Source organism: Camelus bactrianus, chromosome 13, assembly GCF_048773025.1.
Source record: "Camelus bactrianus isolate YW-2024 breed Bactrian camel chromosome 13, ASM4877302v1, whole genome shotgun sequence".
In the NCBI taxonomy this organism is placed as follows: domain Eukaryota; kingdom Metazoa; phylum Chordata; class Mammalia; order Artiodactyla; family Camelidae; genus Camelus; species Camelus bactrianus.
The window spans coordinates 50,186,615-50,213,014 of NC_133551.1; the positions used below are offsets into that span (position 1 = coordinate 50,186,615).

General features: G+C 36.0%; 1 protein-coding gene across 15 annotated transcripts in view; it reads left to right on the forward strand.

The window, feature by feature from the left end:
* SCMH1 (Scm polycomb group protein homolog 1) overlaps positions 1 to 26,400 on the forward strand; it is a 145,091-nt gene that overhangs the window by 50,136 nt on the left and 68,555 nt on the right. For 9 of the 15 annotated variants that reach the window (XM_074376715.1, XM_074376704.1, XM_074376703.1 and 6 more), the window contains 3 exons: positions 4,701 to 4,771; positions 6,968 to 7,202; positions 23,447 to 23,535. In XM_074376715.1, the coding sequence (XP_074232816.1) occupies positions 4,701 to 4,771; positions 6,968 to 7,202; positions 23,447 to 23,535 (395 nt within the window). Of the gene's footprint in view, positions 1 to 3,663; positions 3,807 to 4,700; positions 4,772 to 6,967; positions 7,203 to 18,521; positions 18,568 to 23,446; positions 23,536 to 26,400 lie in introns of those variants that run through there. The other 6 variants (XM_074376707.1, XM_074376708.1, XM_074376712.1 and 3 more) reach the window with 2 other exon arrangements.

A 26,400-nucleotide genomic window follows, 5' to 3' on the forward strand; every position in this document is an offset into this window, starting at 1 on the left:
TTCCTCTCTTGGACTGGCCCGCTCCCAATTCTTGGGAGTGTACTATCTTTCACTTTTTTTTTTTTTTTTACTTCACTAATAAAAGTCTTTCCAAAAAAAAAGCATTCACATAAGATCCAGGCAGGCCTTGGTTCAAATTCCTTTTCCCCACTTACCAGTTCTATGACTTCAGAAAAATTACTTAATCTTCCTGAGCCTATTTCCTCATCTTTAAAATGGGAATAAAACCTACTTTTGAGGTTATAATGGAAGGAGAAATACTGGATGCAGTGTGGCATGGTGCAGGCAGGCAGAAGGCACTTGGTGATAGCTGCTGCTGTTTTGGGGTATGTTGCTAATATGAATGATAATAACAATTCTAGTTCAGTGACATTTAACGTATGTTCTAACAACCTGTTCTATTGACAGGGAATTGTGAAAAGTGGATACTCAATTTAACATAAAGCACATAAAATGATATTAAAATGTGGAAGTATTTTTTTCCCCTGTGGAAGTAGAGGTAGCACAGCCAGGCATAGCTGCTGATGAGCTAATCTTACGTATTTCATTTTGTCCATCAAGCACAGAGAACAGCCCCAAATACCAAACTGAAATAAAATTCAGTCGATTTTTAGAATCTCAGAGTTTGGAAGAGGCCTTAAAATAATCCAACTTGGCCCAGCATTTCAAATTCCAAAACTTTGTATTGCTTATAAAATGTCTCTCCTTAACTCCCCAAAGTTGTTGGAGACTTATTACCTCCTCAGATAACTCACTTTATATTGAGACAAATATTTACTGGGCCAAGATCTGTTTCTTTTGTCAATTCTGTTAGTCGTACCTATAACTTCTAGGGCCATATGGTGTAGGTCTAGCCATTTTTTCACTCACCAGACTCTAGTTACTTGACAGCAGCTTTAGGGACTACCTTCTCACTGCCACTCTGTTACTTTTCCTAGTTCAAGCAACCATCATCTCATACCTTGATTATTAGAAAAGCTTCCTAACTGCTCTTCCTGCCTCCACCCTTATGCTCCTCCAGTCCACTCTTCACAATGCAGATGAAGTAACTCCTCCCCCAAACCCTTTCATGCTTCCTCTTCTCATTAGTGTGGTATATGAGACCCTTGATACCTGAACAGTGCTTTTATCTACAGCTTCATTTTGGTAAAGTACTGTATCTTTATCTACCCAGTAGCCATGTCAAAAGATTCAGTTTTTAGAACTGCTTTTTCTCACTTATGGGCCTTCATAAATGCTTTTCTTTCTATCTGAAACAACAACAAAAGAATTCCCGCTCTCTTCAGCTGACTCTGCTTATCCTTCTACACTTTAACTTAGAAGCTTAGAGGTTTTACTTCCTCTGGAGATCCTTCTACAAACCCTCCTGTAGCACCCTCCGTCTCCAAGTGTAACATTTATTACAGTTGACTCTTTAGTTTCTGTCCCTCAATAGACTGAAGTTCTGTGAGGGCAAGAACAATATTTTGATCATGGTTTTATCTCCAGCACCCAGCATAATGCTTTGATACATACTATAAATATTTGTTGGATGGATGGATAAAAAAATGGCTCTGAGACCCAAGGATGTAAGAAACATACCCTTATGCACTATTGGTAGGAATTGTATTATATCAAAATATAAGATATACATACTCTTTGACCATTAATCATTCACTTGAATGAATACCTGAAATCAGTCTATAAATTATAAAATATACTTACATTAATTAATAATGTTAATTATAATAATCCTTGACCCTATATCATTGCATTTTCCTGTTCTACATTTCCTGGGTAAACTACTACCTCGTTAACTTCAATTTCATAATTGTGCCAGATTATTTGTGTTATTTAATACCTCTGCTTATCCCTAAACTGCGGGCTTATGAATTTGAGAATTTCATGTCTAGCTTGACATGGTGCTTTTGCGCTTAAAGAGGGTTTAATAAATATTTATTGAATGAATATGGGTATAATCTTATGAGATAGATATTATCTCTGTCTTTCAGATGAGTAAACTGATGTTTGGAAGGATTAAGTAATTTATTCGAGGTAGTTAGTTATAGAAACAAGACTTTAACCAGCATCTTCTGACTCTCAGTATCACATTCTTCAACTACACCATTAGTTTCCAGACACAGAGGTTTGTCAGAATTTCCTAGGGAACCTTTGAAAATATAGATTCTCAGATCACAGTCAGAGAGTACTGAATGAGAACCTCTGAATTTGGGGCTCAGAACTGTGTTTAAAGAAATAAGGAAAATTATTTAGAAGATTTTGATAGTAAGTAGCATTTGAGAATCAGTATTACATACCAGGGATGGCAAACTGCAATTTGGGGACCAAATGTAGCCCACTGCCAGTTTTTGTAAACAAATTTTTAGTAGAACACAGCAATGCTCATTTATTTGCATATTGCCTATGGCTGTTTTCATGTACAGTGTACAAGTTGAGTATTTGTGATAGGGACTGAATGGTCCACACAGCATAAAATTTTTACTGCTTGGTCTTTTACAGAGAGTTTACCAACCCCTCATCTATACTTTACTTCCTGTCCTATTTCTTTTGTGGTATTTTAGTGCTTGGAGATGTGGTAGACATGATGTTTGGTTTTATTGCAGGCATTACAGTAGGTAATAAAAATTAACTTACTTTCTGATTTACCTGATGATAAGGGACTAAGCTGTAGATAGCCTAAGCAGTCAAATTTAAGAAAAATACTAAGCTAGGTATGGTTCAAGCTAGTCAACCCTCATAGTGGATGAACTGCTTTTAACAAAGTGATTCCTTTTTATTCAGTTGGTAATATGGTATTCCCTAAACATGAGGGAGGATGTGAGGTTTCTTGCCTATATAACAGGGACTGATTACCATAATTGATCTGTGTAATAGAGAACTATGATTAATACTCTAAGTATTTTGGTACCCCAATGCTGCTGTAATCCTTAAAGCCAAAGTGTCTTGGGTGCTTTTGGTCAGAACTCAAACTAATATAAGAAATTACCCTGGACTGATCAAACCTCTAGACCTGTGCTGCCTTATGATTTAAATTAATTAAATTAAATAATTAATTAAAATTAAATAACATTAAAAATGTAACTCCTCACTCACAGTAGCCACAGTTCAAGTGTTCAGTAGTGACATGTGTCTAGTGGCTACCTTATTGGACAGCACAGATGCAAAACATTTCTATTATCACAGAAAGTTTTAGTGGGCAGTGCTGCTATAGATTCTAGAGTTCAAGAATTGCAGTTTAGTCAAATCCAAGACTTGCTATTTGAATTCTTTATTTGCAAGAATGGAATAACAATTTTTAATGTTTTCTTTTTCTAACAGCAAATAGTGGTGAAAGTATCCAGTATTTGCTTTAGAGCCATCTCAGCTAAGAGCAAACTCTTTTTAAAATTCTGATAAGCTCTTTAAATCTTGACTCCAGGAAATACCCATCTCATTTACCCCTGTGGACTAACTGTCTATTCAGAATGATTAATCATTGGCCAGTTTGTGAAATAGTTCAGAACTGACTGTGATTTCTGGACAAATCTGTTTGGCTTGGTTAAGGATGGTGGGAAAGGAACCGGTTTTAAAACAGAAGCTATAAAGTCAATAGAGTATAAAGTCTTGGCATCATCTTTGGAGTGATTTAGATTTCATCATTCAGTGACTCATTTTTATTCCCAGCATCTAGTGCTTTTTGCATGGCCCAAAGGGGCCCTGTGCTGCTCCACTGCAGAGGAAACTTCAAGAAATGCTGGTTTGCTACAATGTTTTAGCTTGTGACAGTCTCTGGGACCTTCCCTGCTCCATCATGGGGTCACCTCTAGGTGGGTATTAGGAGGAGATTGGTAATTGACTTAACCTTTAATAAAGTACTTGGTAATCCTTGGTAGTCCAGTAAGATATGTATTTAACAGCCTGTCCCTTAAAATGTTTTCCCTGACCCCAGCTATGTGTCACCTTAAAGATTGTTTCTCTAGTGCAGTGTTCCTCAAACTTTGAGAGGCTCTAAGACTACTTCAAGAGGCTAAAAGATTCTATAAATGTCCCCACTTATTCTTAGTTATTATTATCAGAAATGCTACCAAGGATCTACTTTTCTCTAAATTACAAGATTTTTGTCATTTTGCACCTCAGGCAGGGATGGCAGTGGATTAGGGGTGGGTGAGAGAGAAACAGTTTTTAGAGTGAGGATTCAAGTATAATCTCACTCATTTTGGTTTTTCTGCTCTCAACAACTCCTCTTACTCCATGTCTCTAGGTAGCCTCTCCTTTATTCCTTCTGAGCTGAGATGGTGGGTTTCAACCACATGGGGTGTTAAAAGCTATCATTTGATGGCAGTAAGGGACTTATACAGGAGTCAGATTGTTCAGAAGGAATCTCCTCACCCACTTTCTGCCTCTTTTGTTTTCCATGAGCTTGCTGAATGCTTCTTTGAGACACTGGTATATCTTGGTCTGACATTTTGGATCACTTTAAGGACTAATATGGAAAACACCTCAGGTCATCTTAGACCCTGATTAAAAGAACACTGATCTAAAGTGATCTACTCAGATCACCTAGATTCTTCCCCCAGATACTCCTTTGAGCCCAAAAAGGGCAAAATAAGTTTTCTTATGCTCCAAATGAGTCTGAAAATAACCTAATGTTTAGTGTAGATTATATCCTGAAAGCATTTTTTGGAAGTTGACTGTGATAGAGATTTCTGTTTCCTTTACAGGTCATTTTACCTGGGACAAATACCTAAAAGAAACATGTTCAGTCCCAGCACCTGTCCATTGCTTCAAGCAGGTAATTGATTCTCAATATCTTTAGTAGGTGGGAAGCAAGTAGTTTTTTTATGGTCCTTAGACAAGCAAAAAATGAAGTGGGAGCCCTTGGGGTTCTCATGTGAAGTCCCCAGAATAAACTTCTATGGGAAGAATATAACTCCAAACTCACTATGAGTTTTGGCAGCAGACTTTCTCCCCAACTTCATCCCAAGTAACACTTTTTCCTTCTTCTTCACCTCCTTGAGGGTATTTTGTGGTACTGAAAACAATTGCTAGTTTTTACTACAGCTCTTAGTTCAGGCAGAAAGGAAACAGAGTTATAGCCCTTACATGGTTCTTGAAAGTGGAGCAATACTCATTTCTCTGTATTATACTCCCCTGCTACAGACTTATCTTTTCATAAGAATACTGGCACTGAATCCCATTGGGGAGCGCTTTAGGACCTCATCAGAGGTCATCCAGAGCTTCCCACATAGGATTAAGTGCCCCCCACAATGCACAGATGATGTTGACTATATCATACATGATAGGGCTAGTAAGCAAAGAATTGCACTGCTACTAAGTAGAGCTCTGCATCAGGAAGTTGCTTATATCTTCCTTCCCTAAGTGTTCAAAGGTTATGTCCATAAAAATGTGAACATTCACTTTGAGTTTGAATTTTGTCTATACTGTCGACAAAAGTACAAATTCAGGACTTCTGTTCATTTGAAATAATAGGGAATAAATTCATACTCACACCTGAAATAATTAAAAAAGACAAACTATATTAAATAATCATTTTCAGGCAAGAAGATCAGGCAACCAAGCACAGTGATCTCTGAGAGATCTCTGAGAGACAGAAAACAAATGAGTTGAGCTTCTTATGATCTACTGCCTTAAGACAGTTTTGAGACCATGGCCCCGAGAAGGGAATCCAGGTTAAGCCTGGGAGAGTCCTTAATTTGAGAAAATGGAGCTGAGAGTCCAGGGAAACTAGAATTTGCAGGAGAGACTACCAGAGAGGAGAAAGCTGCACAGAAAGAAAACTACAGAAATCTGCAGAGAGCCCCCTTCAAGTAGTCATTGAAGTACTGTTTATAGTATATGCATATGAGCATCCAAAGCCAAGGGGAAACCCCCCCTGAAAGGATTAGAAGAATATTAATAGGATAGAGCCCGGCACTCATACAGGGCTCGGGATAGTGCCTGATGCCACTAGCTAGACTGGAAAATCTCATAATTCATGTGGCATTGGGTCCGGTACTTGGGAAGATCCTGCTCAGTAGTGGGAAATGAATGATTAGCCTTAGGATGAGCATGCTCTGGACCTGCCTGACAAACTAAAAGCAAAACTCAAAATGATCAAACTGTCTCCAAGTAACTTAACTGCATCTAGGAACACAGCACAAGAAGGAAATGCAAAAATAGTTAGCTGAGTGAAAGAAAGTAGAGCAAAAAAATATATATATTCTCTGTGATTCCATTTAAGTCTAGAAATGCAAACCAGTCTGCAGTGATAGAAAGTAAAGCAGTGTTTGCCTGGAGACAGAGGTCTGGAAAGGGCTAGACAGATTATAAAAGGAATGCAAAACTTGGGAATGTGTCCATGTTCATTATCTTGATTGTGGTGATGGTTTCCAGGGTGTACATAATGTATATGGTGACCTGAGTGTATACATATGTCAGAATTTACCAAAGTGTATAGTTTATTTTTGTGTCAATTAAAACTTAAAGTTAGTTTTAAAAATAGGAATTGATTTATAAGTTAATGTCAAAATAAGAAAAAAATCAACTCCCAATAGTTAGTCTGTGTGGTGGACATACAAACCAATATACTGAAATGTTCCATGAAGAGACACTAAGAATATGATAGTTTAATAGGATGTTTTCTGAAAAGAAAATGTTATGAATACCTATAGGGTTAGGGACTTGAAGAAGATAGGATTGGAAAGCATTTAAGCAAGGACAATTTGAGACACTCTTGTCATTTACTTTCTGGTGAGTCAGTATTTGATGCTTCAGTGGAAAGTAATTTTTCCCCTTCATTTTATCTTTCAGTGTTTCTTCTGCATGAAACCTTCCTGAGTATCAGGAAATAATCCAAGGGGGGTTTCACTGGCCCAGCTGTAACCAATTTGAGTCCAAAGCATAAACTTTCAGGTTCCATCTCTTAATATCCTTCTGAAAATGCCATTTATTCTTAGTCTGCCTAATCCCCGTGGCTTGTTCTCCTCAGTCCTACACGCCTCCAAGCAATGAGTTCAAGATCAGCATGAAATTGGAAGCACAGGACCCTAGGAACACCACATCCACCTGTATTGCCACAGTCGTTGGACTGACAGGTGCTCGCCTCCGCCTTCGCCTTGATGGCAGCGACAACAAGAATGATTTCTGGCGGCTGGTTGACTCAGCTGAAATTCAGCCTATTGGGAACTGTGAGAAGAATGGGGGTATGCTGCAGCCCCCTCTGGGTGAGTAACTAGACTCAACCTCTCCCTAGCCAATTAGTTATCTTGGGTAAATAATTACATCCTACTATAGGATGTAATTGTACATCCCGTTATAGGAAAACATAGGGTCCCCTGCCTATCCCTTCTTTTTCATATGGTCCAAAAGAAAAGGCCCACCTAAGGTGAAATGAGCTGTAAAATCTGGACCTCTCCATTCTATGTTAACTTGTAATATCCAAGCTTCTCTCAAGCTCCCTTTTTTCTAACAAGAGACCACACCATTGGAGGGGAGGGTGTAGCTGCTGAGTGATAGAGTACAGGTTTAGCATGCATGAGGTCCTGGGTTCAATCACCAGTACCTTCATTAAAATAAACAAACAGACAAGCAAACAAACCCGATTACCTCCCCTCAAAAAACCAAAGAAACAAAGAAACTACACCTTTCATCCTTCTTTGCCAGTTCCCATTTACCCTGAGAGAAAGAATGGAAGGAGGTCCTGCCATTTAACTTGTCTCAAAAAATCATTGAGCTTTCACCAAATCCTATAGTGATAACAAAAGGTGAGAGAAAAATCTCTGAGTAGAAAGGATGACTGTTACAAGAGTCTCTTAACTCCTTTCCTCTAAATTCTCACTTGGTCCTTGGAATTTTCTCACTTTGAATTAATTATTAAGTAAAATATATTATTTTACTTAAATTGATAAGCCCACTATATTTTTCTCAAGATTAGATTTACCTTTCTTTTTTGCCCCAATATACCTGAATGATTTAGCCCATTTCATCAGTTACTGTCAATCACTATCACAGTGAGTCTCAACAGAGGATGGAGAAAGATGGGCTATGGGCTATACCCTCAGGAGACTGTGCTAATAAATTAATTGAGCATTGGAGGACAGTATCATTTGAAACACCTCCTCAGGGGGTTATTGAACATTTCCCTCCATTAAAAAATTATTTGTAATGTGAAATTTCAAATATAAGGGACACACAAAAGTAGAAAAAATTAGCACAGTGAGTGTCCAGGTATCCTTTATCCTTGATAGCCAATCTTGTTTTCTTTGTACCTGTACACACTCCCTACCCATTCATGCCCAATTGCCTAAACATAGTATAATTTTCTCACTAAGTATTTTGTATATACCTCTCATAGATAATATTTTAAAAACAGAATCATAATAACATTATCACATGTAAATAAACTAATGATAATTCCTTAATATCAACAAATATTTACTCTGTTTAAATTTTCCTTGTTGTCTGTCTGTCTGTCTATCTGTATTTCTCTCTCTTTCTCTCTCTCTTTATTACATTTTCTTTGAATTAGGATCCAAATAAGAGCAACATATTGCAGTTGGTTGATATGTCCCTTAAGTCTCTTAATCTATGGGTTCTCCTCTCTCTTACCTTTTTCTTGCAGTTTATTTGTTGAAAAACCTAAGTCATTCGTCTTTAAAATTTCCCACAGTTAGATTTTGCTGATTGTATCCCTGGTATCATTTAACATGTTTCTCTGTCCTCTCTTTCTAGAAATTGGGAACTAGATCTAGAGGCTTGATTAGTTTCAGGTTCAGTTTTTTTCATAAGAATATTTCATAGGTAGTGGTATTTACCTCTGCTATGAAATATATATGGTCTGATTGTCTCTCATTTTATAATATAGCAGCCATTACTGCTTGCGGTCTAGATCAGGGGTTGATGAATTTTCTTAAAGAATCAGATAGTAAATATTTCAGGCTTATAGGCCATACCTTCTCTGTTGCAACTAGTCAGCTTTGTCCTTGTAATGTGAAAGCAGCCATAGACAATAAATAAACAAATGGGCATGGCTTGTGTTCCAATAAAGCTTTATTTACAAAAACAGATGGCCAGTCTGCTGGCTATAGTTTGCTGATCCCTGATTAAGACTCATCAATTCATTATGGTTACAGCATGGGAAATTTTAATATTATCATTCTGTCCACATGAATTAAATGGAATATGTCTATTAAAATAAACTTTAATCAACTATTTGATTATCCTGAGATATGTTCATGCTGGAAAGACAGTTTAAATGCTTGATTATTTTTATTTACCAATTTTCAGAATAATAAATTGGAGAACCATCATCCTCCAGAATTATTTAAGAGTAGTGTTATTGTTGTTGCTGTTACTTAGTATCATAAATACAAAGATTCATACATATTTGATGTGTTTTACTCCATTGCATTAACTGCCTTTATTGATTCTTGAATTGTCCCATCTTTGGCCTCATAGGAGCCTCAACAAGTTGTCTCCTAACTCTTTATTATTTGATAGCTTTCTTGGATTTTTGACATTTCAGAATGTTCCAGGTTCATCTTTTACAATTCCTGTCCCAGATATAGAATCAGCTATTTCTTTTAGGTCCCTGGGCTCCTTTTAAGGGGAAATGGTATTTAGAGACCATAATCTGAGCACTAGAGTGCTCAGTGCTACTGGTTTGGTCATTCTTTCTAGATCTTTTTCATATAGAGAGGTAGGAACTGCTTTTTAAAAAATCATTAAGAGTAAAAAAATCATTAGTTCATATTTACACTTCCTGCTAAAATTCAGGACAATGGCGGCTTTATTTACATCATCTTTACTGTCTTAAATCTGTATCTCCTTTATACCGTAAAAAAACTCTCATTCTTCATGTCACTAACAAAATAACTCATTTACTTTATCCCACAATGCACATACAGAAGTCTCAGAATAACAATACTAATACTCTCACCATTATAATAACAGAAAGTGTTTGAGTTATTTGCATTTTTTTCTTACCCTCAAGGGAAGTAAAGTCAGTGTTATAAGTTAATTTGGATTAGTTTCTCTTGGCAGTGCCACCAACTTGATATAAATTGAGATTTATTTGCTTCATTTTATCTTTGATTTTTAGGGATTGCCTTTTTAATATTTTTCCTTTATAAATATATATGTGATATACATCATTTTAAAGTAAAATTTATAAAATGAAGTATATTCAGAGAAATCGCCTTCACCTAATCCCTTTCTTCTACCATAGGTAACCACTTTTTATAAATTTTATAGTTTATATTGCATTTTAAAAAAATTAGCAAAATATACCCATGTGAGTGCGTGTGTGTGTACATATATACATATGTATCCTCTGCCTTCTTATATAAATGACAGCATACTATACATACTTTTCTCAACCTTACATTTTTTACTTAACAGTGTGCCCTAAAGATGACTTCTTAGTAGTATGGAGATAGTCCTCATTCCTTTTTGTACTGTATTATTCTCAACCTACTTTATGAACCAGTGTTTAGAAGCATCTTGATAGGCTATTAAAAAAGACAAGTTCCCAGGGATAATGGTGACCGTCTAAATCAAAATCTTTCCATAAATTCTCCAGAAACATACAGATCAAAAAGAAAAGCAATCATCCACCTATAACTCATGCCTAAACATAACTAAGAATCAAGAATACCACAGATTTCAATAACATGTTGTCTACATGTTCAGGTATAAAGATCTGAAACTGCTAAAGCTAGAACCCACCTCATACCAAAATGAAGAGTTTTATGAAGGTAGAAACTACATTAAAAAGGGAGAGGGCCATGGGAGCCTAACAGCTAGAATCACCCCCAGAAGAAGATAATCCCATCCAAAGTGGGAAATACTGAAAGAGAGCTAAAAGCTACTTGATTAGAGCACTGTCTACTAGAGAATCAAAAGGAAGAGAGTGAATTAAAAGTGTGAGGGACTAGAGATAGCATTCTTGGAAAGATAAACTACCTTTGTGGGAGAGGTTGAAGGAAAAGAAGGAAGCCAAGTAACTTAGAGTTATGCAGGAACAAACGAGAATCATAAAATCAAAAAACATACTAGTCTTCCCAACCCATCCCAAACAAGCTCATCTACTAAAGAAACTGCATTTCACTATGCCAGCAGAAAACTCATGATTTAAGATCCCTTCCAAAATGGAACATCCTGTTTTTTTGCTAGCCCAGGAAAATATAAGACATTTCAAATGATTAGGAAACATCAGTCAACATCCATAAAAAGCTTCTACATGAAGAAAAACAGAAGTAGAGGATTATCATTTTAACTGCTGAAAATTCTACTGCCAAAACCAATGACTAACCAGAGGAAAATTGGCTGTTGCATAACAACCCAACTTGAATTAAATAAATATTGAAAGATATAAAAAAAATCTTGAATCATAAATTTTAGAAGTCAGACTAGAAATGCATAACAGACAGGAAGATGTGAAAATAGAACTTTCCAAACTCAAGAAAAAAATTGAAGAAAAATAATCTCAATTGAAGACTCAATTTCAGGTGTCCATTGGGACAATAGATTCAATAGAAAATATAATAAGGGACATTGAGAAGAGAAATAAAAACAGCCAAGAGAATAGAAATAAGTATTAGAAAAGGTTTAAAAGTATCAAAATGGAACTCTTAGAAATAGAATATAAGAATTTAGTCAACAAAGATTCAATGTGTATATGTATATGTGTGTACATATATAATTAGAGTCCCTGAAGAAGATAAACAGAATTAGTACTTAAAATTGTAATGTAAGAAAATTTTCCAAAAATTAAAGAACACCAGAGCCTTCATATTGAAAGGACATACCTTATTCCTGAAATTGAGCTAGACTGGACAGCTCTAAGATATATTCTAGTAAAATGATTACACCAGGTATAAAGAAAACTTCATCTAAGCCTCTGGCAAAAAGGCCAAATTACTTACAAAGGAAAGAAAATCAGGTTTACATCATACTTCTTAACAGCAAAATACAAAGCAAGACGAAATGGAGCAGAGTTTTTGAGAAATTCAAGGAAAGAAAATGAGAGGACAGATTTTATATTTAGACAAGCTGTTTTTTCAGGTATTGAGATTATACTGAAAGTTTTCAGCATGCAAGAACTCAGGAAATATTGTGACCTCAAGCCATTCCTAAGGAATCAATTATGGAAAGAGCTTCATCCAAACAGCAAATAATCAATCTAAGATAAAAACAAAGGTAGAGACAAGAGTAGAATATTATGGTATCAATCCGGTTTCAACAAAGGGAGAGAACCACACAGTAATTTGAACCCAGAAAGTTTAATATAATTGTTAACTATAACGGAATTGGAGTAATGAGGAATTGGCTAGTCAAAAGGAAAGAGAGCTCTAAAGAATATAAGAACAGCAGACGTAAGGAGAGGCCACTACACTGGGGCTGAGATAGAGCACCCAAGGGAAAGCCTCCCTCCCCCATCTCAGGGCTGAGATGCAGGCCTTGTTGGAGAGGGCACAGCTGTGGTTTGCTAGATGAGAGAAGTCATTGTGGTGCCACAGCCATGGAACTTGCTAGAATTTTGCCCTCTAGGGTGCTGGGGAAGCTGTTCATAGAGAAGTGTGTCTGTCTGGAGAAACTGCTACAAAACCACTTACTATGGGAGAGGTTGGTGGTGGTGGTGCTGCTGCTGCTGGCCTCGGGATACTGCTGGCTGCCATGCACTGCAGAACATGGACAACAGAGGAGATGGGAGAGCTGCCAAGCAAACACACTGGAACCAGAAAGTAAACCCCTTTCCTCCTGTTACTATGTTTAGATGGGACCAAAGGATATCACTTGAAACTGATAAACCAAATAATAGAAGACTAAATGAAGAAATGGGGAATTAAGGACATTATAAAATATGTTAGTATAAAGATAGCCACTAGAACGAAATTCCAAAACTTCCTAAATACCTAAGGAACAAAAAGATCAAGAAACAGACCACACAGAGAAAGAGATGAACTAAATATGAGAAACAGTAAATAAAACGTAATGTGACAGAGTTGAAACCAAATGTGTAATTTATGTTAATAAATATAAATGGTTTTAACTCACCTATTAAAAAAATTTCAAATTGGTGCTCAAAAGTCAAACCCAACTTTATACTGTATACAGGAGACATACCTAAAGAAAAGAGAGTCAGAAAGGCTAAAAGAAGAAGGATGATCGGGGATATATAAAGGAATGTCAAACAGTATAATAGCAGTTCTGATGTTAGATATGGTAGAATTCACCAAATAGAAATTATGTAGATGCAAGGAGACATAAGCAAACACATTAATAGGAGATTTAACACACCTCTTTCAAGATAAGACAGGCCAAGCAGACAGAAAGTAAAGGTGTTGAAGACTTTAATAAATAAGGTAGGTTGTGTGCGTATGTGCGTGCGTGCGTGTGTGTGTGTGTGTGTGTGAAACTTTATACCCTGGTAAATGCCCTTCCACCTTGAAATTTAAAACTTTTTAAACAACTTTCATTTGAAAAAGAGAAATATAAACCAAAATTTCAAAATTCCTAAAACATGATAATAATAAACATCACATCAAAATTTTGAGACACAATTAAAGCAGTGGTTGGAAGAAAATGTATAGCCTTAAACACTGACATAAATAAAAATAAAATGATAAAAATTAGGAATTTTAATTTTCAATTCAAAAAGCCAGGAAAAGTTACAATCTAAAGAGAACACAAAAGAAGAAAAAATAAAGATAAAAGAGAGATTAATGAGGTAGAAGACAGAAAAGCAGTAAATAAAAATACTGGTTCTTTGGAGAAAACATCAACAAAATACACAAACCACTAGTTAGCCTAATAAAGAGAATAAAAGGAATAAGCACAGATAATACAAAAGTAGAAATGACAAAGAGGGGACTAACTCTGTGTAAATAAACTAGAAAATCTAGGTGAAATAGGAAAATACTACTTGTCAAAATTGACCCTAGTAGCATTATAGTGTTTAAACAGACATATGAAAAACATAAAAGTTTTCAAAGCACCTACAACAAAGTACTACAAGCAGATTATTTTACAGGGAAGTCCTACAGAACCTTGAAGACCAGATAATCTAAATTCTACTTAAGTTGTTGTAGGTCAGTGATACCCAACAGAACTTTCTGCAATGATGGAAATGTTTCATATCTTTGTTGTTCAGTATGGTACTCACCAGCCACATGTGGCTGTAAAGCACTTGAAATGTGGCTACTGCAACTAAAGAATTGAATTTTTAATTTTACTTAATTTTAATTGTTATTTAAAGTTAGAAAGCCTGTGCGGTTGTTGGCTACTGTACCAGGCGGTGCACTTCTAGATCACAAAAAAGGTAGGAAATATTCAAATTCTTTTTTTGAAGCAGGTAGAACTTTGATACGCAAACCTGTTTTACACACACACAGAATCTGATGATGAATATTGTTATAAAAATCCTAAATAAAATATTAGGAATTAGAATTCAACATATTTAAAACAATAATTTATCAAGGCAGAGTAGGTTTTTTTTTTCTGGGAATGAAAAGATTTAACTTTAGAAAAATCATTAATGGGATCCACCATATTAAAATAGCTAAGGAAGAAAGTTATATGAACTTTGACAAAAATCAGCACACCACTGAGGACTCAACATTTCTCAGTTTCAAAACTTACTACAGAGCAACACTGTGGGTACTGGTATAAAATAAATACAGACTTACAGATAAGAGGATTAGATTTGAGAGTCCAGAAATAAACCCATACATTTATGCTTAGTTGATTTTCAACAGGGGTGCCAAGGTAATTCAGTGTTTTTAGCAGCTGGCATGGAGACAGGTGGATATCTACATACAAGCGAATGAAGTTGGACCCCACCTCCACATGATATACAGAAATTAACTCCAAGTGGATAATAGACCCAAATGTAAAAGCTAAAACTATAAAATTTTTAGAAGACAACATGGGGGTAAATCATCATGACTTTGGATTAGGCAGTGGTTTCTTAGATATGACACCAAAGGCACAAACAACAGAAGGAAAACTAGATAGATGGATTTAAAAATTCATCGGAATTAAAAACTTTTGTGCTTCCAAAGACACTGTCAAAAGACAGCCTATAAAATGGGAGGAAATAGGCAAATCCAAAGAGGCAGAAAGGAGCTTAGTGGTTTCCAGGCATTGGGATGAAGAGAGAATGGGGAGTGGCAGCTAATAGATATGGGGTTTCTTTTTGGAGGAGTGATGAAAATGTTCTGAAATTAGAATGATCTTTGCACAACTCTAAAAACCACTGAATCATATAAGTTTTATAGTCTGTGAGTTACCTCTTGATAAAGCTGTTATTTTTTTCAAAATCACATATCCGATTCAACAAAACAGTATTGGGAAAACTGGGTATCCACGTGCAAAAGAATGAAGTTGGACCTTTATGTTACACCATTATACAACAATTAACTCAAAATGGATCAATGGCCTAAATGTAGGAGCTAAAACTATAAAACTCTTAGAAGAAAACATAGAGGAAAAGCTTTATGACATTGAAATTGGCAGTGATTTCTTGCATATGACACCAAAAGCATAGCCAACAGAAGGAAAAAATAGTTCAATTTGACTGCATCAAAATTTTTAAATTTCATTTATCAAAGGACACTGTCAACAGAGTAAAAAGGAAACTCGTGGAATGGGAGAAAATATTTGCAAATCACTTATCTGGTAAGGGATTAATGTCAAGAACGTTGTTTAAAACTCCTTCAATTCAACAACAACAAATAAAAAACCTGATTGAAAAATAGACAAAGGACTTGAATAGACATTTCTCTTAAGAAGATATACAAATGGCCAATAAGCACCTGAAAAGGTATTCAACATCGCTAATCATTTAGGGAAACGCAAATCAAAATGAAATAATACTTCATACCCATTAGGATGGCTGTTAAATAGAAAATAACAAGTGTTGTTGAGGATGTGGAGAAATTGGAACCCATGTGTATTGCTGTGTATTGGGAATGTAAAATGGTACAGCCACTATGGAAAACAATATGGTATTCCCTCAAAAAATTAAAAATAAAATTACTGTATGACCTAGCAATTCCACTTTGGGGTATATGGGCAAAAGAATAGAAAGCAGGGACTCAATGAGATATTTATGTTTAGCAGTATTATTCACAATAGCCAAAGGTCAAAACAACCCACGTTCATTGACAGAGAATGGGTAAACAGAATGTAGAACATACATACAATAGAATAGTATTCAGCTTTAAAAAGGAAGGAGATTCGGACACGTAACAATGTGGATGAACCTTGAAGATACTATGCTGAATGAAATAAGCCAGTCACAAAAGGACAAATACTGTATGATTCCACTTATACAAGGTACCTAATATAGGCAGATTCATAGAGGCAGAAAATAGAATGGTGGTTGCAGGGAGCTGGGTGAGGGGAGGGAGGAATGAGGAGTTATTGCTTAATGGGCAGAGTTTTTCTTGGGGAAGATGAAAAAGTTCTGGAGATGGATGGTGGTAACGATTACACAATGATGTGAATGTACTGAATGCCATTTACATTTGAGAAAAAGAAGGGAAAATATGTGTGTATGCACACATATATAATATACATGAACTTATATGTGTTTTATACACTTAATTTTATAAAAAGAAACACAGGACTGTTAAACCAGAAAATAATGAAAAGGTTGTCTATTCTATTGAGAGTGTCTGGGAATAGAGTGGGAAATGAGAATATTCTCTGAGAATACTATTTTATATTCTTTTGACTTTTGAATTATATAAATATTTTACTTAATATATAAAATTAAACAAAAAAGAGAAAGCATATCCTAAAATTGACTATAAACAGAAATAAATTGAACTCTATCAAATGGATATCATAATCACCTTGAAAAAAGAATTCCAACAACTTGAACACAGAACCTTCACAGTACACCCTCAAGGGGACATATTTCAGAGAAAAATGGAACTGCAAAGAAATTCTGATTTTTTTCTTAAGAATGTTAGTGGTTTTGCCATAATAATCTGAAATTATTTTGCATATATTGAAGATAGAGCAAATGAGTAAATCAAGATACAAATATGGAATGGGAGATGAAGAACCTTTCAGTATAGTATTTGAATTGGAGGTACATTATGAACTCTTAAAATAGATGTATAAGTGTATGTTAATGTGCATTAAAATATACATAAATATACTAATATGTAATATGTATCTACTTGGAATATATACATATACATATTAATAATATTCACTTGGAATATACATGTACACATATATATATGTGTATATTCTAAGCTCTGTGTATTGAAAAGGCCTGGAAACAGTGACCCCTCAGTAGCAATAAGCATGCCTTGATTTTGATTTCTAAGTTCCATTCTCCGCTAAAAGGAATCATGGCTTCTTGGAGCAATGGCTAATCTAAGACTGAGCAACAGAGAAAATGTAAGGTGAATGTGGAACATCTTATTATGCCAGAAAGTAAAGAAGTCTTAAAGAATGAGTGGGGACATATCAAAAGGATATAAGAACCAGCTTAAAGGGACTCTGACTAGCCAAAATTGGAACAATATGACTATCAGAAAGAATAATAAAAATAAAAGAACAGTGGTAAATAGAATTCATGGGTCCCTAATGATACACACATACAAAAAATTAAAGTTGCAGAGAAAATTCTTCTTTACAGAGTATCAGCTCATAAATATAAAGAATGATAGAAAATTACCGTTTTGCAACCACCATTTTAATGGATTCAGGCAAGGATAATCAGTGAATGCTAGAAAAAAAAGCTCATTGGAAAATAGAATATTCACATAGTCTCAAAGTTTCTCCCCACTGATTACCTATTTAATTACAAAGGGAAATTACAGTGAAGAAATCTGTCAGTCATCCCTTAACAAGTGATCAAATTTAGTATCATCAATAATGACTCAAACTGACATTACATACCTCTTGAAGTAATGAAGTTAAGAAGTGCTTAACATCACTTTGTAGTATTTTTGTCAAAACTGTTTAGCATGAATGTAATCATACGGAAACGATCAGAAAAAATCCAAATTGTGGGACATTCTGTAAAACAGCCCATGCTCTTCAAAAATAACAATTTCATGAAAAACAAAAGGCAATTGCACTATTCTAGATTAAAGGAGACCAAAGAAACATGACAACCAAATGCAATATGTAATTCTTGATGTATTTTAAAAATTAAACAGCTATAAAGACTTGGGAAGATTTGAGAATATTTTTAATTAAGTTTCTTAGGTATGATAATATTGCACTTTTAAAGGAGAATGTCCTTGTTCTGAGGACAAATGTACTGACGTATTTAGAGCTGAAGTATCACAATGTCTCTTTCACATAGTTCAGAGGAAAAAGTGTGTGTGTAGACAGATGGAAAGCAACTGTGGTGAAGTGTTATTAGTTGTTGACTCTAGGTGAAGGGTACGTAGTTTGTTCATGTACTGTTTTTGCTACTTTTCTCTAGGTTTAAAATTTTTCAAAATAAAAAGTTTTAAATAAATTATGTACATAATTATACATATATATGTGTGTGTGTTCATGTTCCCCAGGCCTCCTCTGGACCTCTCCCCAGAGTTGCTGAATCAGAATCTCTAGGTAATGGGGCTTGGGATTCTGCATGGTAAAATGGCTCTCCCGAGACTCTAACGCAGTTGATCTATATTTGGGAAGCATTGCTGTAAAGAGCCATTCTTCTCCATTAAAATCTTGTGAGGTTTGTGCGTGTGTGTATGTATGTGTGTTCTGTTCACATAAGAACATTGATTACTCCCTTGCAGAGTCCTCCAGGGAAAAAAGGTGAAAAGGTAGAATGATTATCAGGTGGCCTCAGCCTTTTCCTCATACCCTCTTGTTCTAGTGATCTGTTCTTTGCTCAGACTGAGATTATGCCTTATAAAAAGGGCTGTCTGGATCACTTATTCTCAAATATGGCTGCCAGTTCGAATCACCTAGGGAGCTCCAAAAAGTTTCAATGCCCTAGGCCTTACTTCAGATCAATTCAATGTACATTTCTGGAGGTGGGACTGATGTATTCTTTAATGCTCCCCAGAGGATTTCGGTGTCCAAGTTTGAAAGTCCCTGGTCTAGAGCAGTGCTTGCCTCTGGTGAGGCCCCTAGTCAACTGTGTAGTCAACTGTGTCAGGATCCCTGTACAAACTGCCTACTCGACAAACTTGGTCACATGTGGTGTCTCTGTGGGACATTGAATTGGAAGGAACCCTTTTACGTTCCTGGCACTGATCAGTCTTCTCATATGCTGAGTAGCCTCCAGGGCCTGTCAATGAAAAGAGGGATTTTAAAAGATGCGTATCTCATTTTGTGGTTACAGAAATTTGAGTTCCCTTTATAGAAATTTGTGGAGTGGGGGAACTTTAGAAAGAAGGAACTTTAACCATGGTATCTTAAATACTCATTTTATAAAGATAATCTTAAAAATATTTGTTGAACTCACTCTTCTCTTAGCAAGGCCCTTGACATTGAGTAATGCCAAACCCATCTATACCTACACCTATCTCAAAATTAGTCACAACCCCCACCCCCAATTAAATAAATCCAAATTAACTTGTGCTTGAATGTGTATATGGGAGTGGAACAGCAATGTGGTGACAGAATCTTGGCAAAACAAAAGGAGTCCTAACAGCCCTCCCCAAATACTAGTAGGCTCAGCATTCACTTCTTCCTTGGGGAGGACAGTTTGTTCAGCACGTCTCTTCCAGTTCCAGTTCTCATTTCTCTCACTCTTGGGGTGGAATTTAGATAACTCACCCAGCCTCAGTTTGGAAGCACTAATTTAGTTCAGTGTCTTCTTCTGACAAATACAGAAACAGGGAAAGGGAAATGAGTTGTCCAAGGTTATACAGTGTGTCAGTAGCATGTTTCTGTACATGTATCTGTATAAGGTATATGTACGTGTATGTAAACCTCCTCCGAGAGGAGCAGATGATTTTGGAATCATCTTGACAGCCATAGAGTCTAATAACTTCAAAAAGCTTAGAATTATTATATAAGACAATGGTGCAGGGAGTTGGGCCCATACATGTGGTTCCTGGTATGAGTGCTGTTCAGTTACCTGCCACCGGAGGGCATTAACTATGATTAGATTCTACACCTGCTGATCTACATTGAAATCCAGAGCTTCCTCAGGTCACTGTTAGTTTAAATAGCTGAACCCTAACTTATTCAGTAGTCCCACAGTCTTAGGAGCATCTGGAAGTTCTTTATAACTGGTTCTTTATAAATATTTTTTAAAGAAGCCCTACATAAGCACAGAACATTTGCAGCATGCCAGGGATTAGAGTTAGAGAGCCGGCTTTATAAGTAGCCCAGCCACTTACTGGTTTAGTTGTGTGGCCAACAGTAAGTTGCTCTACCTTGACTTTAAACTTTGAATTTCAATTGTTTCACTTACGAAATCATTAATCAACTCTGCCACACATGGTTTTTGTGAGGATTAAATGGGATAACATGATAAAGCATTTATCAATTCCTGGCACCCATTTAACAAGTGGAGGTTTTTCCTTTGTTCAGTAAAACTCTCATGAAGCTTATATTCTAGTCGGAAAAGACATACACATCACATGGAAAAAAGAAAACATTCAGGCAGTGATAAAAGCTAAGGATAATAAGAAGGGAGCAGGATTTAGGAGACTATTTTAGGTGGGGCAGTCTAGGAGTGCCTCTCTGAGGAGGTGATATTTCAGCAAAGAACTATTAAAGTTTTTTAGTTCAAGTACCAAATGAGATAGAAGCCCCTCAGTAACCCCACTCCTAAAAAACTGAATTGGAAATTACATGGTGAGGTACTCTAGTTGTTGGGAACTGGGGACATGAATCTGCTACCACTTTCTTTCTTTTTTTTTTTTTTTTTTTTGGAATTATAGTCAATTTACAATGTATTAATTTCTGGCATACAGCATAGTGATTTATTTATACATATATATTCCTTTTCATATCCTTTTTCATTATAGGCCATTACAAGGTATTGAATATAGCTCCCTGTGCTATACAGTAGGACCTTGTTGCTGAATTTTCTAATTGTGCACTCATTCCTCCCTACTCCTCTCTTTTACGAAGGTGTAGAGAGCATATCTCTAGAAGAGTTGTGCCTTGCTTTGCCTTATGCATACGTGTAGTGAATCATTCACAGCAAATCTGCTCTAGGTTTGGCTTCAGCCCTTCCCTGACCTAAGGAGAGTTGTTTTCCCCACACATAAACAAGACCTGAATTTCTGAAGAAATTTATTCGTTAAATTTTTTTTTTACCGTGGTCAGAGATAGAATAGTAGTCAAGAGTCCTTTGGCTATGAGTGTAAAACCCCAACTAAGACCAGGTTAGAAGAGGGAAAAAGGAGGAGGCAGGAATTACTGACTCATATAATCAAGAAGTTTAAGACCTGGTGTTGAATGTACCTGGACATAGGGTTTCTTTGGGTTTTGTTTTTTAATTGAAGTATAGTTGATTTACAATGTTGTGTTAGTTTCTGATGTACAGCAAAGTGATTCAGATATATATATATATACACACACATATATATATACATATATATATAAAATTTTTCAAATATGTGTATATATATTCCTTTTCAGATTCTTTTCTATTATAGGGTATTAAAAATATTCAATATAGTTCCCAGTGCTATATAGTAGGTCCTTGTTTATCTTTTTGGACACAGGGTTTTAAATACTCTGTCTCTCTCCATCCCCTACTCTACCTTGGCTTTATTCTCAGTTATGCTCTTCAAACATGAAGAGCCAAATCTACAACTTTACAAACATCCTTAAAACCATGATCTCAGAGAAAGACAAACTCTCTCCAACATTTCAGAAAACAGTTGACCCAACTTGAACATATATACACACTTCCAGTCTAGGGGCATCAGGTGCTCTTAAATGGCATTATTTTCCATTCCATGGCCAGGTAAGGAGAACCCAATGATAGACATCCCAACCGAATCACAAAGAATTAAGAGTATGTGGGTTTTTTCCCAAAAGGAAGAGAAGCTAGGCAAGCAAAAATGAGAGTGGTAGCAGTTTGATAGGAACATCCACACGTTATCTCCATTGTTGATGTGAATGAGCTGTCCCAAGAAGTCTCCTGACCTTGGGAAACTTGGCTTAGCCTAGCCAGCTTTGAGACAAAAAGTTTAAATCATATGGGATGGTACCTCTCTTCTTATTTCCATTTTCTCCTCTCTTCTCACCTCCTCCCCTTTAATTTAATTATAGTTAATAATTAATGCTTAATCCCAAAAGCTGATTCTTCCTTTTTCATTTTACACGCACATTGACAATTTAGCATAGTGGTTAAAGAGTGTGAGCTCAACAGTCCGATTGCCTGGGTTTTAATTCTATTTTTGTCATTTGCTCACCTTGAAATCTTAAGCAATTTATACCTCTTTTCTCATCTGTAAAATGAAGATAATTTCTACCTCACTGGGTTGTCCTGAGGATTAAATTAGTCAGCAGGAAGCGTCCGGCACATCATCTAGCACGCAGCACAGTACTCAGTAGCGTCAGACACTGCTGTTGCTGCTTGCAGCTCTGAAGCTTTGGTGCAGCTTGTCTGTTCTTTGTTGGGAATGGGAAAGCTGAGATAGGTGAGGAGACTATTAAAAGCACTAGATTTGGGTATCTCGAGATAACGAGTTGAAGCCAAATTGAAGGAAGCACTTGGAGCTTTCATTGGAAGTCTTAAATATGATACTGATCTTATTTTAACAATTTATTAATTAAATGGTATATTCTTATTGACTTACAATTACGAAATGACAATGAATAATTAATCTCCGTAGGCTTCTTTTTAACTCTTTTGGAAAATGAATATTTTTGGATAAGATGATCCCTTGTCTCTTCATCAATGCCTGATCCTTAGTTGTTTAAGTGAAAATGAATATCAAAATGTATTTTGTACTCTGTGTGTGTGTGTGTGTGTGTGTGAGAGAGAGAGAGAGAGAGGGAGAGAAACAGAGAGAGAGTGAGAGAGAATGAGAGTATGTTTATATTGATAAACCAAAAAGATTTATTGGTATATTGGATTCATCAGACATTTCTGATTTCTTCTTAAGAGATTATTATATCCCGTTTCACACTCTAATGTCTAGATCATTTTTAAGTATTTGTTATTCCTGTCACACATCTATTTTGGATTTTTCAAGAAAGCTTTTTAGGCCTTACGATATAACTTCTATAATACTTGTCTTGGAGTCAGGAAACTTGGTTGGGGACTTGTCTCCACTACTTACTTTGCAACATTACCTTGGGCAAGTTACATTCCCTCTTATGTGCCTCATTTCCTCATCTGTCTAATGAGGCATTTCTCCTACTTAACCTTTAAGTCCTTTCCTAACAGTCTGTGATTCTGTAGGTATCACAGCATAGGTTGTGGCAAGAGTAGCTGGATTCCAAAGGGAAAACTTGATATAGCAGTTCCCTTTGAGATGTATTTTTTATTTGTTGCCCATTATGTTTGCTGCAGGATTTCGGCTGAATGCCTCCTCTTGGCCCATGTTCCTTTTGAAGACGCTCAATGGAGCAGAGATGGCTCCCATCAGGATTTTCCACAAGGTACGGTGTCCCTCAGATACCACCAGCTCCAAACTGCTTAAGGTCAAATGCTTACATTCTTTCTATTACTGAGCCTCTGATGCCTACATTGTATTTATGGCCTGAGGATGCCTTCTCAGAAACTAGTTCAGCAGAAGGGTTTTTTTTTTTTAGTACTTTGTGAAGCAGCAGTTATCCCCAGAGAAATATTAGACTGTAAGTTAGGATTTCTGGGTTTTGGGTCCCAGCTCTGCCAATAATAAGTTTTGACCTCATTATAAAGTGGGATTCTGTCTACCTCACAAGGTTGTTAAAATTAAGTTAAACATTTTTATTAGTAAAACATATAAAAATGTAACATGAATCTAAAGGAGTTCTTCTTATTACAGATCATGGGGTTCTATAAGGTCCATATCATAAACAGAGAGAAAGGAAGAAGAGTATTTTTTGAGTACCTACAGTATGTTTGGAGTTTATATACACTATCCAATTTAATACCCACAATTAACTTTATGAAGCAAGAGTTATTATTTCCATTTAATGGTTAAGGAAACAAATACTTTTCAGTAAGGAACTTGCCCAAGATCACATGACTAGTAGGTGGTGGAACAGGGATCCAAAACCTGTATTCATTCTTCCTGGTTTCCCAAGGGATGAGGCAATCACTTTGCTCTCCATTGGTTCTTTAATGATGTTAGAGTTACTGTTAAGGGGACTGAATTAGGATTGCCTGTGCTTCCATTTAAGTTTAAACCCTGAAAGCACCGTGGTTCCCAGAATACAGCATACTGGGCAACTTGCCACCCTTCCACTGCAGAATACATCAAAATGGTGGAGGGCGGGAGACCAACAAGTATTCTTCCAAATGCTTTGCTGAGTTTACTGGAAAGTAAGAAGATGAAGAAGGAAAACCAGAGTGTTAGGTGTAATGAACCTGTAGGCACCTTAAGGGGCTTTGCCAGTTTCACTTTCCAAGGACCTTGTCTTTTAACAGCCACAGTAGGATAGAAGATGAGGCCTTGGGCCCATGCATGGCAGAAAAATGGACCTGGGGGTGCCACATAAAAAATCAGATTGGATGCTCAAATGTTTACTCCTTAAATGAAAAGACTACTGCATTGGTGAGAAAGAGTCTTTGCCTGGGCTCCGGGTAAGGGTAGAAATTGAGTCATCTCTTCTGATAAAACAGTCTTTCCCCACGAAGTCGAGGGTTTAGAGACAGAGCCTGTGTTGTCTAGGAACTCCAAAGTTGTATGAGGATATTTCTGAGTGCCTGGCAGAAGCAAACCCAAAACCTCTTTAGAGGGTTTGGTTGTTTTCAACCCAGATGTCATAGAAGTCCCCAAAATGAAGTACCACTGAAGATTAGTTCAGTTCAGTTCAGAATTACAGAGCCCTCAAAACTCACTAAACAAATCCAGCATGATGAGACATCAGTGGACACAATAAACAGATTATAACCTCAGGACTTTCAGATAATAGAAATATCAGATAGAAATTATAAATTAAGTATTTGAAAATGATTAAAGAATGAAAAGAAGGAATTTTTAAATGTGAAAAGTACAGACCTCTTTTTTTTAAAAGACAAATTTGAAAAATAGCCAATTGAACATCTCGAAATGAAACTTAACCATTAAATTTTAAATTATTTGCCAAGTTTATAAGCAACTTAGACCTAGATAGAGAAGAGTTAACTGAAAGACATGTGTAAGAAATTTCCCCAGAATGCAGCACAGAGACATAAAAAAGACGGAAAATGCTAAAAGAGAAGAGGCAAAGAGAGAATAGTTTTTGAAGGTCCAATATATACTGAACATGAAATCCAGAAAGATTAATTAGAAAGAATAAAGAAGAATCAATATTTGAAAAGATAATGACAGAATTTTCCACAGTGTAATAAAGACAAATATATGCTTAAAACATCATGGTATAACTAAAGTCAAAAAAAGAGATCTGAGCAAGTAACCATGTAATACGGTTATCCTCAGTACCTGTGGCGGACTGGTTCCAGGGCCCCCTGGATACCAAAATCCACACGTGCTCAACTCCCGTATATAAAATGGCATAGTAGAGTCAGCCATCCATATCCACAGCTTCCACATCCATGCAGGCTGAATCTTCTAAAGGATTACAGTTACACTAACAACACATTTCTTTTTTTTTTTTTTAATTGAAATATAGTCAGTTTATAATGTTGGGTCAGTTTCTGGTGTAAGGAGGGTGGGAAAGGATAAATTGACAGCACATTTCTTGCAGCAGTACAAGCCAAAAGATAATAGAATAATACCTTCAAAGTACTAAGAAAAAATAGTTCTCTACCTAGAATTTTATATCTAGTTATACTGTTATTTCAAAATGGATGTAAAGTCAAGACATTTTCAAACAAATACAGCAGATACTAATATATCTGTTGAAAGAACAATTGAAGAGTATATTTCAGGAAGACGATAACGAACATAGAAAGTAAGAATGAGATTCAAAAAGTAGTGCTGAAGAAAGATTGGTTAACATGTGAATAAAACTAATCCATCATTGCTTATAACTATAAATCAGTTATGATAACAAAAGTGATCATTTGGCAGCATAATAATGTGGAACTAAATTATCAAATACCTATTAACTCAGGAGTAGTTTAAATATTCTAAGGCTCTGGTATTGTTTAGGATTGGAGAGAAAGATGAGTTTTAGACTTAATTATGTTAACTATACGGCTATGATCTTAAGGGACTCAACTAACAGACTATATAATGGTTAACATCAGAAGAGGGGAAAAGGAAGAAAATTCAGTTGGTTGTTAAGGAGAAAAAAGAAGTTAAAAGTACAACTTGAAAAATCAAGTTAAATAGAAATGTAGGCAATATGATCATTGTAATACGTTTAAATACA